General features: G+C 57.5%; 1 protein-coding gene across 1 annotated transcript; it reads right to left on the bottom strand.

Moving 5' to 3' along the window:
* Positions 1 to 12,015: 12,015 nt before the first annotated feature.
* Positions 12,016 to 15,869, bottom strand: FAM240C (family with sequence similarity 240 member C). The gene is made up of 3 exons (XM_036278234.1): positions 15,707 to 15,869; positions 15,246 to 15,439; positions 12,016 to 12,423 (listed from the first exon to the last, which is right to left on the bottom strand). Exons 2-3 carry the CDS (start codon positions 15,389 to 15,391, stop codon positions 12,339 to 12,341), a joined length of 231 nt encoding a protein of 76 aa, XP_036134127.1. The 5' UTR covers positions 15,392 to 15,439; positions 15,707 to 15,869; the 3' UTR covers positions 12,016 to 12,338.
* Positions 15,870 to 17,998: the final 2,129 nt, after the last annotated feature.

Genomic DNA, 17,998 nt, shown 5'->3' with positions numbered 1-17,998 from the left:
TGCAGGGTCGACACTCAGCCACTGAGCCACACCGGCTGGGCTGCAGCTGTATTTTCAATGATGAAGAGCCTCCCCGAGCAGAGGCCGAGCCAGGCTGAGAACATGTTTATCTGAGGGGTGAGCAAGGAACACTGACCATGACACGGGCTGAGGGCGACGCCAGGCGCAGCGTGATCCGCTTGGTATGCTTTCCCGCCGGTGAAGAGTGCACATGGATGTTCACATGTTCATATGCATGGACATCAGCACACATGTGCTCTGGGGCCTGGGTGATGGGCAACTTTATTGCATTGAGTCATTTTTCCTTTTTATTTATTTGTTTCAAATTTTTCCTAAAAGTGAAAATGTATTGCTTGTGTAATAAAAAATATTCAAAAGGATAAGGGAAAAAGGCCTGTCTCTGTGTCTGAGCCCAACCGGTTGCCGTGGAGACTGGACGGTTGTCAAGGCAGCAACTGGATGGGCAGGTGGGGTTGTGGGTGCTTCCTGGGAGCCGGAGCTGGTGTGGCCCCCAGTGCTCTGCAGGGCAGGGCCAGTATGGACGGGGTGGACGTGCGCCAGCACCTTAGCCCAGCTGATGGCCAAGGGGAACCGGAGGACACCTGGGAGCTGGACACCTGGGAGGACCTGGCCTCTGGGCACCTGGACAGTTGTTTCCAGTACCGGCTGAGGGGACTTTCGAGGTGCGGTGGAGGATAGGGGCCGCCTGCCAGGTCCTGGGAAGGGACGGGCTGAAGGCTGCTTGGCCACTAGCCCTAGGCCTGAGGCCAGGCTGGGTGTGACCTGGCCCCTGAGGGGTGGGCACCAGGACATGTGTCCAGCCTGGTCCTGTCCCCTATCAGGTGGGTAAGCTGGTGCTCGTGCTCCCTTCTGGGAAGTGGGGAGCAACGCCTGCCCAGTCTATTTCAACAGCAAGGTCAGACCCTGCCTGGTAGGGGGTCCCCTGGAGCCCAGTCGGGGGGGCTGATTGGATGGCGCAGCTGCCCAGGCAGGGAGGGCTTTGCTTACTGTGGCGTCTCCTGGTTTCCACGGCAGTGCTGATGGGAGAGGGGACACGCAAGGCCATGGTCACTGCCCCGCTCCACACTGAGCCAGGTCTGAGGGACTGGAAAGCTCAGGGGTCCCCTGTGCCTGGCTTGGGCTCTGGGTTGGTGGCAGTCCTGGTGGCCGCGTGTCACTGTGTGAGCCTCCATCTCCACTGCCGTGACAACAGCCAAGTCCGGGCAATGGGACGGCCCAGACCTGCACTCAGTCACCCTTGGGGGAGGGGCACAGTAGGGAACCCTGGAGCTAGCGGGTGGTGGGTTGCTGACTTCCTCAGGGCTGAGAAGGGCCTTCACACACGCTGTTCCCACAGCCCCAGCGAAGAGGCTGGTGAGGGCTGGGCAGGCTGAGCTGGCTTTCCGCTGTGATGTCGAGACGGCAGGAGGGGGACAGCCCCACACGGACCTGCGCTCTGCAGCTGGCGGTCCCCGGCCTCCTGTGGCCTGTGACTACTCATTAATTAGATTTAAATACAGTGGGCGTTCAGCTCCTCAGGGCCCTCTCCATGTGCAGGTGGCCCCGGCCCCTTGCGGCAGACGCAGAGCGATGCCACTCTCTGGAAAGTTCCACGGTGCCCTGAAGGCCTCTGGGAAGCCGCAGGAAGACCGTATGCCAGAGTGGTTCCCACCCCTGTGGATAGGTGCCTCCCAGCCACTCGTCTGGGACCCCAGGGCCCACCCACCTGGCCCGGGGGACACGCAGCCTCAGAGGGCCTGCGACAGGAACCTCAGCTCCTCGTCCATGCAGGGCGGGGCAGGGCCCACTACGCAGACGCTCAAATCCTGTGCCACACTGTCTCCCAGCTTCTGCTTCCCACTGTTCCTATGCTTTTCTGTCTCCTGCACTGTCCCCACCCCCCACCTCAGCCCCTGACTTCATTCTCTCCTCACCGTCCCATGGGTGAGCTCCTCCCTCCGCAGCTACACTGCCAAGACACCCCGGACGCCTTCTTCTCCGGCCTCACCCGGACGCCCAGGGCTGCCATTGCTTTTGGTGACATTTCCTCAGAGCAATGAAGCCCCGAGTCACAAAGTGACAGAAAAGCCTCAGAGTGACCCTCACGCCTCAGGCCAGGCTTGGCCACCAGCGCGAATTGGTGCCAATCTGATGAGAAGACGTTTGCTTTTTCAGACTGTGGGTTGCAGGCAAAGGCCTTGCACCTGCACCCTGTCCCTGTCCAGAAGGTGGCTCAGGGTCATGGAGCTCATGTTGGTCCCCTCTCCACGCTGGGCGAGGGGTGTGGGATGTGGGGGCAGGTCCCCTGTGCCCTCCACTCACCGCCTCCTCTCCTCCCCAAGCTCCAGTGCCACCGCTGCCAGTGGGGTGGTCCTCTGCCCACGCGCACATCCTGTTCCTCCTGTGGCTGGGGCTGGTGAAGATGCGCATCCGGGCCCAGGGTGCCAGCTGTGCCCGCTGGACACCCGGCGAGACTGCCAGGCGAGCCTGCTGAGCGTGGGCTCTTCCTGGAGAAGCTGGTCCCGTTTATCCTGCCAGGAGATCACAGCTCAGACCTGTGCCCCCAGCTTTGCTTCGGGGACCCTGGGAACCCTGCAGCCTGGTGTCTGCTTCTGCCAGAAGCCCCCAGACCCTGCCTGGGGGCCCGAGGTCAGGAGCCCCAGCACCATCCGGGCCATGCCAGCCCTGGGCAGCCACCCGTGGTCAGTCGCACCCAGGGCTTTGCACCTCACTACATGTCCAAGCCCCTCTGAGAGCACCCACTTCTCCAGTGAGGGCGTGGACATCGTCACCATCCCCTTCACCCTGGTGCATGTGGGCAGGGACAAAGGCTGTGTGGGCCCCGGAGAGGGCCCCCGCAGCGAGGCTGGTCCCCGGGGTCTGCTGATCGTTGACAGGGACTCCCCGACCAGCCTGCCAGTGTCTGGGCACCCTGGTCAGCATCAGGCCCCCATCCTCCATGGACAGCGCCCAGCAGCATCAAGTCCTTCCAGGTCGAAGGCTTCATCCCCAAGGGCTTTAGCTCCCTTATGGGTCAAGACCAGGGCCAGGTGCAGACCCCAGAGGCTCTGACAGACCCACTGGAGGTGCCTACCTGCCCATGTCCTGCATCTTGGGCCTCACGGGAAAGGGTGAGAGCTCTATTACCCTCCCCTCGTCCTTGGCCAGCACCATCCAGGGCCCAGACTCCCTCTCCGACCTCGAGGGCTCTCTGACCTTCCCTTTCATCATCACCAACAAGGACAAGGGCAGGGCAGAGGGCTGCAGCCACCCCACCTGCATTCCCACCCTGGTGAGCAGGGGCTCCCTCCCCACCCCCTTGGGACCTGCACAGGAACAGGATGAGGCAAGGAGGTCTCAGCCCCACAGGGGGGAGGACTTCTCAGAAGAGGGAGACGGCTGGTGCTGGCTGAGGGTCAACCCCTATGAAGAGGTCTGGATCTGCGTGTGCATGGCCTTCGTCCTCTGGACATTGTGCTGTGCACATCCTGACAGCTCCGGAAATGTCTGAGGGGAGCCACCGGCCTTTGGTCACCGCAGAGCCTCCCTCTCCAGCTGGGCTGCCCAGGCTTTGTGCAAAGCAAAGTGCGGCTGGCTGGCCAGCCTTGCCCCCCCACTGCCAGCCTTGCCCCCCCCACTGCCAGCCTGGCCCCCCCACTGCCAGCCTGGCCCCCCACTGCCAGCCTGGCCCCCCCACTGCCAGCCTGGCCCCCCACTGCCAGCCTTGGCCCTCCCACTGCCAGCCTGGCCCCCCCACTGCCAGCCTTGCCCCCCCCACTGCCAGCCTGGGCCCCCCCACTGCCAGCCTGGGCCCCCCACTGCCAGCCTGGGCCCCCCCACTGCCAGCCTGGACCCCCACTGCCAGCCTTGGACCCCCCACTGCCAGCCTGGCCCCCCCACTGCCCGCCCCCTTGAGCTGGCTCCTCCCAGCTGCTCCCTTGACCTCCTGATTCTGTCTCCAGGCGACTGGAGCAGCGGTTCTGCGGGTCCACACAAGCTGGGTGACCCTTCCCCCAGCTGTCCCCGTGTGTTCAGGCACTTGTGTGTGATCCACGGCGACAAAATACAAGTATAAAAGAGAAAACCACACAGCACGCTCGGGCTGATTGAAGCCACCACCTGAGAGAAGGTTGTGAAGTGGGAGAGCGGTGGTCGAGGACCCCGACGCCTCCCCCGGTGGCTTCTAGCTTCCCAGCGTGATGGGTCAAGGACCCCAGGTGCAGAGCCTGCAGGTGGGCCCAATGTCTCACTCCTGGCGGGGGGGGGGCTGCGGGGACACAGGAAGTCTGAGGAGCTCCCCACCCCATGGTCATTGCACCCCCCACGGTCATTGCACCCCCCACGGTCATTGCACCCCCTTGTAGGGACCGTGCTCCTAGGACACCCTCCAAGGTTAGCAGCTGGAACGGCATTGGGGGGAGAATCTCCAGCCTCGGGGCTCCTCGGACTGGGGGACCCCGAGGCCAGTCCACCTGCACCCTGCCCTGCCTGCCCGCCCCAGGGTTCCCGGGACGGGGTGGCAGTTGGGCAGGTGGACTGGCCGGTCGCGGGGCGGGGCAGCCTGGTCCGACCCCCACGCATCGCTCCTCCTGCTCCCGCCTCTCCCGCCTGTCGGCGCCTGCGCTGTCCTGCGGCGCCCCCGTGTGGCCGCGGGAGGCACCGCGCCCTGTGAGGAGGGGCCGGGAGGTGGTGGAGCTCCGCCCATGATCAGTGTCCACCAGGCGTCTTCATGAATAATTGTTTTTAATTCATTACAAATTAATTGATGAGAATAAAATTCACTATTAAAAATGAGAGCGAATGGGCCTGGCCAGTTTGTCTCAGCGGTTGGAGCGTCGGCCGCGGACTAGAGAGGACCTGCTGGGGGCACGCACCAGACAAAAAAAAGAGCGAATGCAATTCACCCACCGGATCTGTGGCGGAGCCATCTTTAGGCACATCAGCTGTTCTGCTCTGTACCCACCTTCGTAATCAGGACACAGGGGCCCTCCTTACAGCGTGGAGTGCAGCCTGGGCCTGAAGTCCAGGACGCCTGCAGGACAGTGCCCGCCCAGCCCAGACCTGGGCCCTCGGCGGAGCCAGTACCCGAGCCCTGTGCGGCCTGAATGGCCAGGCTGGGTCTAACCACATCTGAGACACTGAATGCCTACAAGGCCTCAAAGAGGACTGAGCACAGACGCATTTTAGATGCAATTCCTGTTAGTTCAGCCAAAGCTGGGGGGACTAAAATGTGAAAAGTTTGCTGATTTTTGATAAACTTCATAGTGGAGGGAAAAGGACCCAATTTCTGGCACCCAGGGAGTGGCCACAGCATGAGCAGCTGCACCCTCCTCTCCTCCCGCTGGGGCTCCCCATGACCTGTCTTCAGGGTGGATTTCAAGGAGACCCCAGTGCAGAGGGAGCTTGACCTGGCCGCCCACATCCTTGTTCACAGCACCCGCTGTTCACAGCACCCGCTGTGCCAGGCCAGAGTCCTTCAGGAACTCGGTGCCCTGCCCGAGGCCCCTCAGCGGACACTGGGACACCACCCTGTGTAACCGCCCCCTCTGGGAAGCTTCTCTGTCCCTTATCTCTTAGTTGAAAAGTCAGAGGACAACTTGTTGACACCAATCCCAACGTTTAGATGTTCTCATCAGCCTTCTAGAAAGTTCTAGGAAGTTCCACGGCTCACATCAGAAAGGGGCTGGGTCAGGGCAGATCCTTGAGTCTCTCAGTGGTCAATGCAGGTCTCCACCCCCAGTGACCTTGAGCGGCCTGGGTGGGACAGTGGCCGTGCTGTGTGCTTTCCTAGGCCCTGGGGGTGGACTGGCCTTGGGGACGGGCTGCTGCTTGGAGGCCTCATGAGAACCACACACTTCAGTGCTGCTGGCGACTCAAACTGACCATGAAAAATTGAACTCCCAGGAGTGGAGGTCCTGGGTCTTCTCTGCACTGTCCAGGGAACTAGTATCCCTAGATAAGGTGGCGTGGGTTTGTGTGTGGTTTTTATTTACTTATTTAAAAATTTTAGCCCTGGCTGGTTTGGCTCAGCGGTTAGAGCATCGGCCTGCGGTCCAGAGAGACCCGGGTTCGGTTCCCGCTAAGGGCACGTACCTCGGTTGCAGTTTGTCCCCGGCCCTGGTTGGTCGTGTGGGTGGCAGCCACTTGATGTGTCCCTTTCACATCGATGTTTCTCTCTCTCCCACTTTATCTGAACAAAAAATAGAAAAATGTCCTCGGGTGAGGATAAAAAAAAAAAAATTTTTAACTTATCTTTATTGTTGAATGATTATAGATGTTCCCCCCTTTTTTCCCCATTGACCCCCCCTCCTCCCCAATCCCACCTCCCTCCTGCCTTCCCCACACTGTTGTCAGTATTCATGGGTTATGCGTACACACATAGAAGTTCTTTGGTTTTTTCCACCCATTTCCCAACCCCCGCCCATCTGGCAAGCAACAAAAAGTTCTCTGTATCTCGGAGTTTGTTTCTGTTCTGCTTGCTCATTTTGTTTGTGGATTCAATTGTTGATAGATATGTATTAATTGCCATTTCATTGTTCATATTTTTGTTCTTCTTCTCCTTCAAGAAGACCCTTCAACATTTCATATAATACTGGTTTGGTGGTGATGAACTCCTTTAGTTTTTCTTGCCTGGGAAACTCTTGATAATGTCTATGGTTTTCTAAATGATAGCTGGCAGGATAGAGTAATCTAGGTTGTAAGTCACTGCTTTTCATCACCTTGAAAATCTCTTGCCACTCCCTTCTGGCCTGCAAAGTTTCTTTCTTTTTTTTTTTTATCCTCACCCGAGGATATTTTTCCATTTTTTGTACAGATAGAGTGGGAGGGAGAGAGAGGAAAGGAGAGAGAGAGAGAAACATCGACGTGAAGGGACACATCGAGTGGCTGCCACCCGCATGACCAACCAGGGCCAGGGACAAACTGCAACCGAAGTACATGCCTTAGCGGGAACCGAACCCGGGTCTCTCTGGACCGCAGGCCGACGCTCCAACCGCTGAGCCAAACTGGCCAGGGCCAAACTTTCTTTGAGAAATCAGCTGACAGTCTTAAGGAAGCTCCCTTGTAGGTAACGAATTGTTTTTCTCTTGCTGCTTTTAAGATTCTCTCTTTGTCTTGAACCTTTTGTATTTTGATGATGATGTGTCTTGCTGTGGACCTCTTTGGGTTCATCTTGTTTGGGACACTCTGTGCTTCCTGGACTTGTATGTTGATTTCTTTCACCAAGTTAGGGAAGTTTTCTGTCATTATTGTTTCAAATAGATTTTTAATTTCTTGCTCTCTCTCTTCTCCTTCTGGCACCCCCATGATGCGAATGGTGGCACACTTGAAGTTGTCCCAGAGACTCCTTACACTATTCTCATTTTTTTGGATTCTTTTTTCTTTTTGCTGTTTTGATTTGGTGGTTTTTGCTTCCTTATATCCAAATTGCTGGTTTGTTTCTTGGCTTTAGCTACTGTACGATTGATTCTCTGTAAATTATTCTTTATTTCAGTCAGTGCATCCTTCATTTCTGATTGTTTAAAAAAATTTTTTTTTATGTTGTTGATGTTCTAAGTTCCTTGGAATTCTCCATAAGTTCCTTGAAGTTCTCACTAAGTTCCTTGAGCATCCTCATAACCAGTGTTTTGAACTCTGCATCTGTTAGATTGTTTATTTCCATTTTGTTTAATTCTTTTCCTGGAGTTTTGTTCTTTTTTTTTTATTTGGGATATGTTTCTTTGTCTCCTCATTTGGGCTGCCTTCTTGTGTCTGTTTCTCTGTATTAGGTAGAGTTGCTATGTCTCCTAGGCTTTGTAGGGTGGCCTATTGTTGTAGGTGTCCTGTAGGGTCCAGTGGCACAGCCTCCCTGGTCACCCCAGCTGGGCCCTTGAGGTGGAATGTACACCCTTCTGCTGTAATTGATTCTTGATTGCTGTTGGCACGTCAATGGGAAGGATTTACTCAGGCTGATCAGCTCCAAGGACTGGTTGTGCCCACTGCCCACTGGCCTCTGACCACCTTGGAGGATCAGCTGTGCAGGGGCTCAGCACACAGAGCAAGGCTTACTTCAGCAGGGCTCTGGTACCCACTGAGTCTGCTCCTTGAGTGTGTCACTTGTGGAGGTGGTTGAGTGTTGGTGCTTTGATGTGGTCTGAAGCTGTCCACTGGGTGTGTTGGCTCTGGGGCAAGGTCAGCCACTTCCTGTGTTCTACCCGGGGTCACCAGGCATAAGCTACAGAATGATCTATCAATGGCTGCTTCTTGTGCTGGGCTTGGAGGTGCCCAGGAAAAGCCAAGCTATGAACCAAGGCTGGCTGCTTCTAGTGCCAGGCCTGGAGCCACTTAACGAGAAGTATGAGCTTCACTGAGACCAGATGCTTCTTGTTTGAGAGATTTTAGGAAACTCTGAAGCAGGAGCCAACATAGGCCAATTCTATGGTAAAGCCATTGGACACAGCTTGGGTGGGCCTGAGAGTTGGGGCGGGTCCTCAGGGAATCACCAGGGTGGGGCCAACAGTGTGAGCCAGGTTGCTGGAGTCCCAGATATGGCAGCTGTCTGCTGCCCCAGGGAAGGGCTCACCAAAGAAACAACAGCCTCCGCCAGCACGTATGTCTGAGAGAAAGCTGCCTCTCCAGCCCTCTTTCTGAGGCCAAACAGCTCAATTCTTCCCCATATGTCTCTGGTGCCTTTGAGCTGCCTCCCCTCCATGCTGGAGCCCAGAAGGAGCAAATCTGAGTAAGTCCGTGTGCGGGCCCTTTAAGAGGAGCTGCCCGAGGCCCCCGCAGCCTCAACCTCCCTCAGCCTCAGTTCTCGTGGGTTTTACAGCCAGAAGTGATGGGGATTCTCATCCTGGCACTGGAACCCTGAGCTGGGCGCCTGGTGCGGGACGGGGACCCCTCACTCTGTAAGAACGAGGCGGAACGAGGCGGTGCAGAGTCTCCAGAAGTGCAGGTTTATTGGGAATCAGCCTGCGGGACTACCTCTAAGGAGAGAGTAGCAACCGGCTTGTATAGACTAAGGATTTTTAAACTTAGGGCTGGGGGGTGGTCGGTCAGCCGAGGAGACGTGGTCATCTTTGATTGGTCGGGCCTGGGGTCTCCCGTGTTCTTGATTGGTCGGGGGCTGGGGTCTCCTGTTGTTTTTTTGTCGAGCGACTGTTTGCAGTTTTGGGTGGGTTCGGGTGGTTCCATCATTCCGTTCCTCCTGACTGGAGTGATGGGTTTTAGTTTTCTGGAATGAGAGGCTTAGGGCAGTGTTAAGGGCTAACACACTCCTCAGGGAGGACCTTCCCAGCTGAGGTGTCCTCCTGCTTTTTATTCGCTACACGTGGGTGTGGGACCAGCCCCTCCGCCTCTGCTCCTCCTACCAGTCTCCATGTGGCTGCTTGTTTAATTCTGTAGTTGTAGGTTGCTCTGTAGTTTAGTTGTAATTTTGATGTGCTTGTGGGAGTAGGTGAGACTGCGTTTACCTGCCCATCATCCTGACCGGAAGTCTGTGTGTGGTGGCCCAGGACCCACATGTCTGGTGGTGGTGGGGTGGGGCAGAAGGACAGCAATGTGTGCCCTTTAAATGCAACAAAGTCCTGAACAGGACACGTGCTGACTGTAGAGACAGGAAAACAGAGGCAGAGGGAGGACTTGGACTGATGCCCCCCGACCCCTACACGCTCACATGTTGCTCAGCCTTCGGCCAGCCTCAGTGGTGGGGACGCCCAGGGGAGCCGCTCCCTCCCAGGAGCCTGCTGGGATGCTGAGGCTGTGTGAGCCCTGGTCCTCGGGGCCCTGGGACAGGAGCCTTCTGCTCACCTGGCGGAAGGACCAGTGTGCTCTGTCTTTGAACTGGTGTTTCAGCTTCCACACGTACGTGAGATCACGCACTCTGTGTCTTCCTCCCCACTTGGCATAACACCCTCGAGGTCCGTCCGTGTTGCGGCTAATGGCAGAATTTCCTAATGACTCGTGGCTGAATGGGTTTCCTAATCTACACACATACAGCTCTATTTTCTTTATCTGCTCCTCTGTTGACGGACACATAGATTGTTTCTGAGTCTTGGCTGCCGTGGATGATGTCGTGATGAAGATGGGGTGCGGATGTCTTTCTGAGACAGTGACTTGCCCCCTCGTGCAAGGGCTCGGTGCTGACACTTGGAAACCCCTTCTCATGGTCTTTGCTATGAAGGCCACATACTCACAGGTTGTGGGGGTTACGATCAGTCATCTGTGGGTGGCCGTTATTCTGCTGACCCCAGTGCAAGTGGGGTAGCTCAGGACAATTAGCATCTCACAAGCACAGAACCGTGCAGCGAGATTTTCTCTTCCCCAAGTGGAGACGTCTTTTTGCAGCCCTTGGTGTCATCCTCCTCAAGGCTGCCCCGGGTCCTCCATCCCTTCCTGTCCCCCTCCCGGCCTCCCTGCAGGGGCTCCAGATTCCCTCAGAAGCAGTTGCTTACAAAGGAGAGTGAATACCCTTCCTGTCCAGGCCGAGCCTGCTCCTGACGTCTCCCTCTGGGTCTCGGTTTCCTCCTCAAGAGAGAGGATGGATGTTCTGTAGAAATTCAGCCCCTGGAGCTGGGATTTCCAGACAGAGTCCAGTCCTACAAGAGGCAGATCACTCTGAGCCCAGCCCCCCATCACCTCTTTCTTCCCAGTCCCTCTTCACCAGCGCCTCCCGCTGCGCGTGAGCCGCAGCACCGAGAAGGAAGGCGAGGCTGCTGGATGCCTGTGTTCCTGCCGTGTTGGCTCCTGCGTTATTGGGGCGCGACTGGGTCATTGGCATCGTGGCAGATGGCAGGGAGGTTGTGGCTGTTCCTGAGGGCTCTGCACAGCCTCTCGGAGCCTGAATGTGCCCTTCCAGCCAAGAGGGGCTCGCGTGACGCCTCAGTTTATTGGTGTTGACAGCAATGGTGTTCTAAGTATATCCTCAGATAAAATTACCTCCAGCAACCTGGGGCTTTGCGAGTCTTAGCGAGTGACTCCTATTCTCAAACTATTTTTAGGGCTATTCACTGCCAGGCTCCCCGTGGTGTTTGTCAGTGGAATCTCCTGAGTCACAAAGGGTGATAGATCGTCCAGGTGATGACTGAGGATTGTGTCTGCCTGACCGTCTCCTTCGTCAGGGACTCATGCTGTGTTCTCTCCACTTGCTCTTTCCGGACTTTCCGCTCGCTCTCCAGGCTGTGAGGTCAGCGCTGGGCACGCTCTCGGCTGCTGCCGTCAGAGCCTTTTCTCGGGGTAACCCCCGGAGAGCCCTCACGGTGGGCAGAGCCAGGCCCCTTCCCTTCCCTGTGCCCACTTGATGGAGCATCAGAACAAAACAAACCTAGAGAGATGACGTGGACCCCAGAGGGAGCCACCAGCTGGACGCCAGCCCCAAACCAGCTGCGTCCGCATCGCTAGGGTGGACCTCGTGGCCGTAGCTGGGCATGTGCCAGTGAGAAGGTGGGTTGTGGAATGTGGGTGCAAATGTGAGGACGGTCCGTGCTGGAGCCCGGTCTTCCCTGGGGGATGAGGGGATTGAGGTCCTGTGGGGGCCTGGCCTCTGCTGGGCACTGGGCCTCCTGCCCGTCCAGGGTGGTCGCAGCCACAGCTGGGGGTACAGGAAGGAGGAAATCCTGACTTCGGCGGCTGTCATGGCCTCAGGAAATGTGAGCCTCTGCAGACTGAGCTTCCCAACTGTGAACACGAGGGTATTTGGGAAAAGCACAAGCGTTTATACGACACCACACCAGGCACTGTCCTGGGGTTGAGATGACGGACATGTTTTGACCAGAGGTGAAATAAAATCTGAAGGCAGGAGTCAGAAAACCCTGTGGTGCAGCCGAGTTCCTTTCTATGGCCTGTGGCACGTTAGAAACATCTTGGTCATCTTTAAAAAAAAATTTTTTTTTTATTGATTTTAGAGAGAGAGGAAGGGAGAAGGAGAGAGAGATAGAAACATCGATGAGAGAGGACATCGACTGGCCGCCTCCTGCACGCCCCTCACTGGGGATCAGGCCCACAACCTGGGCATGTGCCCTGACCGGGAATCGAACTGGTGACCTCTTGGTGCAGGGTCGATGCTCAGCCACTGAGCCACACCGACTGAGCCTGGGTCAGCTTTTAAGAGGTGAAGACTTTTGCAGGAACACGTGGTCCGATGACCTCAGGTGTATCGGGCCCACAGTGTGCTGGGAAATCACCCCCATGGGCTGCAGGGCAGCCAGGACAGGGCGGGGGTGAGGACCCCCGCGAAGCTCGGCTGCGGGCGCAGTGGCTCTGGGGGTGGCACCACAGGCAGTCCTCCCTGGGGTGTTCCTTCTCAGGAAATGGGGGGCCGGTTGTGTGCTTCCACTCCACGCAGGACTGAGGCTGCCATCGTCTCAGGACAGCCGTGGGGTGGCCTCCGGGGGTGTCTGCAGTGTCCTGTGCCTCATCTCCAGCTTCTGAGCCCATTCTCCACGGAGCCTGGGACAGCGGGAATTTCAGCTCTGTGAGTCACCTCCCGGCCTCCTCTGTGGACGCCGCACACGTGCGTGAGCCACCTCCTCCCGGCTGCGTTCCCACCCGGCGCAGCTGTGACCTCGTCAGGTTGTGGAGAGCCCTGTGGCCTGGGGGCTGGTCGCTCAGGGCCAGGGCCAGGGCCACACCTGACATGGAGGGTCTGTCTCAGGATCCCAGACCCAGAGGGAAAGCACTTTGTCCCAGGAAGTATCGTCTAGGGACTTCGGAGCCCTGAAGAGACTGAGCCACACCCTGAGCGCTGTGCTTGCGTGTGCACAGGTCATTACGGAGGAGCGTGTGTCTGCGAGGACAGGACACGGGGCCCAGTCAGCTGCGCCCCCACCCAGAGCCCCCACACCAGCCCCGTCTGGTGCCCCCCTCCTCCCTTCTCTGTGCCCACCTGTCTGCCCAGCTGTCATCACAGCACGGGGCCTGGGTGGTGGGCTGCAGGGCTCCCCGCCCTGGACGTCTGCCCACAAACAGTGACCCCTCGGTGCCTGAAGGAGGGAGTGCTTTGGCTTTAGAGGGTGGAGAGCGGGGTAGGTGCCTGGCCGGCCGACCTCTGGGGCTGGTGACAACTTGGTAAAGGCGTCCACTTAGACACTTGTGCTGGTACCCAGGGGCCTGAGCGAGGACAGCACCTCGAGCAGCAGGTGGTTAGACCAGGACAGCAGTGCCCATGCGTGACGGTCCATGTGTGGAGGGTCCATGTGTGATGGGTCCATGCATGACACCCCATGTGTGATGGGTCCATGCATGACACCCCATGTGTGACAGCCCATGAGTGATGGCCTCATGCATGACACCCCATGCGTGATGGCCCCATGCATGACACCCCATGTGTGACAGCCCCACGCATGATGGGCCCATGCGTGATGGCCCTACATGAATAGCTGTGATCCTGCCCCCTCACCAGGCCATGGCTGCTGACTGTGTGCCCCAAGGCCAGACATGTAGAAGCAGATGGCTCCCGGGAACCCTGGATGCCTGTGAGAAAGTTCCCAGGGGTTGCTGTGGTCCAGAGGACAGGGGTGTCCTGGCTATGTTCTGTGTCCTGATCACCAACCAATCTTCCCAGAGAGGTGCAGGATGTCCTGCCTATGGCCCCATCCCATCAGCTCAGGACCTTGGTGACACCCAGCTGGTGCGGACAACACCCTGACCGCTGCACCCAGAGCCCCTCCCGGGACCTTGGTGACACCCGTACCTCTGGACAGAAAACTGAGAAGCTCCCAGGGCCTGATGGCACCAGAGAGCAGGGTAAGGCCCTCAGACCCCGGAGGGAGCTGTGGTGGGAGGAACCATCAGTATGAGGACCCCCAGGAGCTGAGGTGGGGGCCGTGCACGTGGACAGAGGGTACCACAGCCCCCACCTATGCCTAAGGAGAACAGATGTCCTGAATGACGGAGTCCACCCCCAGCCAGAGGACCTCAGGTGGGGGAGGGTGGGCAGGCACAGCAGCCAGACCTCTGGTGGCTGGAAGGTCAGCGTAGCCTCCTGTGGCCACAGCCAGGACCCTCCTGCCCGCCTGCCCCCAGGGCAGCAGCTGTGGTGCTATTTGGGGAAGAGGCTGTGACCACTTTGAGTTCTCGTCTAGGTGTGAATTATGTGTTAATCTGCCGTCTTAGCTGTCCGTGAGATCAGATATCCTGGGCCTGTTGGGGTAACCTAGGAGGACCCTCAGCACCAAGGTCACTGGACTTGGCTGCAGAAAGAAAGGGATGTTGGCTTTAGATCTGTAGTCATGCAAATGTGTGGGAAGGAGTAGAATGAGTACACTCGTGGGAGCAAAAATAAAAAAATAAACAAACCCAGAAAATAATATCAGATCAAAGCAGGACATGCCTCCATAACAAATTCTGTAAATGCTCAAGAGTTTGAGAGTGTAAGGAAGGGGTGATGCATCATAGTGGGGTAATGGAGTGTGGGGATGTGGTGATGGACTGTGGGGATGGGGGAGGGGAGATGGAAGGATGGGGTGATGAAGTGTGGGGTGGAGGGATGGGGTGATGAAGTGTGGGGATGGGCGGATGGGGTGATGGAGTGTGGGGATGGGGTGATGGTGGAGTGTGGAAATGAAGGGATGAGGTGATGGAGTGTGGGGTGGAGGGATGGGGTGATGAAGTGTGGGGATGGAGAGATGGGGTGATGGAGTGTGAGGATGGAAGGATGGGGGATGGCGTGTGGAGATGGTGGGATGGGATGATGGAGTGTGGGGATGGGGTGATGGAGTGTGGGGATGGGGTGATGGAGTGTGGGGATGGGGTGATGGAGTGTGGGGATGGAGGGATGGGGTGATGGAGTGTGAGGATGGAGGGATGGGGTGATGGAGTGTGGGGATGGAGGGATGGGGGATGGAGTGTGGGGATGGAGGGATGGGGGATGGAGTGTGGGGATGGAGGGATGGGGGATGGAGTGTGGGGATGGAGGGATGGAGGGATGGGGGATGGAGTGTGGGGATGGAGGGATGGGGGATGGAGTTTGGGGATGGAGGGATGGAGTGTGGGGATGGAGGGTTGGTACCCTTTGGTATTCCTGTCTTCCAGTTATTCAATGTAGCAGTTAGAAGCTGAGTTAATGTGGGTGGTGTTTCCCATGGAGGGTGTCTCTACCTGTGACATGAGATCTGGGAGTGTAATTCGGTTGCTGGGGGTGTGGGGGGGCTAAGTGCCAGAGCTTGAGGGCTGTGCCCACCTGGTAAGCTGTGTGCAGATTGCTCCCCGACACGTGTCCAGGGCGCTCCTGCGCATTGCTCGCCCTTGCAGAGCCCCCCACCCCCACCTACCTGTCCAGGGCGCTCCTGCGCATGCGCTCGTCCTCACTCTGCAGCTGCTGGGTGTGGCGCTGGATTCGCTTCTCCCAGAACACCTTCAGCTCTTCTGAGTTGGATGCCACCCGTCCTAGATGCTGCCCAGCGTGGCTTTCACTCATTTCCTGGGAGGGAACACTTGACAAGACGCCCCCGTTTTGTGCTGCGTTCTGAGAGCAGAGAAGAGCAGCGGGTGAACAGTTAGGGTGCCGGCTCAGCCAAACTCAGTTGTGTATTTGATAGGACGGGTCAGTGAGGCAGACTGAGGTTTATGTTCTACCAACTCTTCCACTGAGGGGACCCCGAGATTAGGATATCAGCGGTGTCAGAACACAAACCCGGAACCGACAAGACCATCTGCAGGGAAGGAACCACTCTGACAGCCCCTTTGCAGAGAACTCATCCCTGGGAGCCCGCGGGCAGGCTGTCCCCGTCACCTGTCCAGGGCACAGGGAGCAGGTCCTGCGTGCACCTGCCCGGCCTGGTCCCAGGCCTCTGTGGACACACAGTCTGTGCTCTTGGAAGAGGTCACAGGAGGACCCAGGGCCACCGTCCAGAGCGTGAGGCCCTGGGCTGTCCAAGTCAAGGAGGTGCCCACTGTGTGTGGACGCAGATCTTCAGGGCCCAGGGTGGAGACACGGGGTGCCCCCTGCTCCTCTCAGGGTGGCCCCTTTACTGCGTGTCTTCTGGGAAGTGGGAAGAAGACGCTGGCAACTTCCCAGGCAGGAGTCATCACCCTGCTGTGGGAGGCCCAGGAAGTTCGGGAATTCAGTGCTGTGCTCTGTGTGACGTCAAGTCGTGTTGCTGTGGCCGTGACCATCCAGCTCTGGAAACAGACTATGGCCACGGGGCTGGAAACACTGTCAGGAGGCTTCTCAGGAGGTCAAGGAAGAACACTGCCCGGTGTGTCCAAAGAAACAGGACGTGGGCCCCTCCCCCCTTCCCTGTCCTTCCAGATGTGTTGTTTCCCAGGAGGTGCTGAGGTCAGTGCCCATATGTCCCGAGTGATGGCTTCAGGGGGCTGACGGGCACTGACACCGTGGGCTTTGCCCAGCTGCTGGCAGGGGGCTCACGGACCTACCCAAGGGTCTGGGCAGGAACCTATCCAGAGAAACAGGTTCATTGAAACAGATGCAAACAAAGCCAAGCCCAACTGCTCCCGGCTCAGCCCCCGTTCAGCCCCCAGACCCTCTCGGGCTAGAAACCACGGGAGAGGGGAACTGGAGAGCCAGTGGAGGGCACAGCAGGTGACACCTGAAGGCAGCCGAGCGGTGGACAGGCAACGCCAGCTGATTCTCCAACCCAGCATTTTCACCGGACATCTGCGTGGGAGAAGTTACAAACCAAGTTTATAAGTTAAACTCCCTCTGACAGAGCTTACTTTTAGTGGTTTCTCAGCCAAATGGGGGGACCTCCTGGGGATGGGCGTCCTTGGGTGCCATTCCTGCGCGTGCTTAGGTCACTCCCTCTTATATGAGTTTGGCCGCCGGTGCTTGGCACCAGTTCAGTGCCCGGAAAGATGACCTGCCTTCAGTCTGGCCTCGGCCCCTGGAGACAACCTGGGGCCCTCATGCACTTACTGGTGGGCACGCGTCCCTCAGGTCCTGGTCCAGGAGTCCAGGGCGGCTCCGGGAGGCTCCTCTTCTTGGCTCGCTTTCTGCAGATCGTGTTACCCGCAGGGACCCGACTGCCTTCCTCTCTCTGTCTCCTTTTAGATTTATCTTTATTGTTGCAAGTATTACAGATGTCCCTCCATGTTCCCCACCGACAACCTCCTCTCTGCTCCTGCCCCACCCCCACCTTCACTGCACTGGGTCTGTGCCCATTGGCTCTGCATGTAAGCTTTTCTGTTCACCTCTTCCCGCCCTTTCACCCCACTTCCCTGAGGTTTGTCCGTCTGTTCCTTACTTTCACATCGCTGGAACGATTTGTTCATCATTTATTTTGTTCATTAGATTCCACAAATCAGGGAGACATGGGGTACTTGTCTTTCTCTGGTTGGTTTATTTCGCTCAGCATAATCCTCTCCAGGTCCCTCCGTGTCAACTTCTCTTGATGGCTAATCCCAGGAAGCCCCGCAGGCTGAGGTTTGTAAAAAAGCAGCGTGCATCCAACCCCCTTGGTTTTAACATGTATGTAGGTGGTTGTCTAAAGGGATGGTCTGCAAATAAAACATTGAGTATGCTCATGGGAAGGCAGCATAAGTAGCCTTTTCCTTACTGTGGTAGCATATTGTGAAGTGTCTGTATTGAGTGTGTACACACATACAGTGTATACACACTGGTGAAAACCAGAGCTAAAGAGGGAATTTGGGAGAACACATCGGAGCCTTGGTCGAGCTGTAACTCTCCACATCTTCTGATCTTCCCACATCCTGCTTACGAATCAGGAGCACCTGCTTGCACCCGAGAAATCTGATGTATGAAATTCTGAATAGACGTTTCTTGTCCCCAACCCCCCAAATTGAACAAGGCAGTCTGTGGAGGGCTGGAAACTGGGCCCCTCTCACCTCTGCCATCGCCTGACATGGTCCTCGGTGGGATTCTGACCCCTGTCCTGTCCCCGTACTGCCCGGTGCCCATCTCCGGCCACCCATGTCACAGTGCGTCCCAGGGTCTCCTGGTCCCGATGTCCCACGGAGACAGTGCCCTGATGGTTACAGCGGCCACGTGTGCAGGAGCAGAATCCGGGGGCAGGTGAGCAGGCTACTACGGACACCCCTGGGGGGT

The sequence above is a fragment of the Molossus molossus genome, unplaced genomic scaffold, assembly GCF_014108415.1.
Source record: "Molossus molossus isolate mMolMol1 unplaced genomic scaffold, mMolMol1.p scaffold_m16_p_26, whole genome shotgun sequence".
Lineage (NCBI taxonomy): Eukaryota > Metazoa > Chordata > Mammalia > Chiroptera > Molossidae > Molossus > Molossus molossus.
The sequence above is the reverse complement of the archived record's forward strand: the minus strand, read 5'-3'. Positions and strand labels throughout refer to the sequence as shown.

Excerpts from the sequence above, each read along its gene's own strand:
- FAM240C (XM_036278234.1), bottom strand. The coding sequence starts at position 15,391 with ATGAGTGAAAGCCACGCTGGGCAGCATCTAGGACGGGTGGCATCCAAC. Across the intron at positions 12,424-15,245 it reads CGCAGGAGCGCCCTGGACAG|GCTCCGTGGAGAATGGGCTC; the intron begins GTAGGTGGGGGT and ends CCGCTGTCCCAG.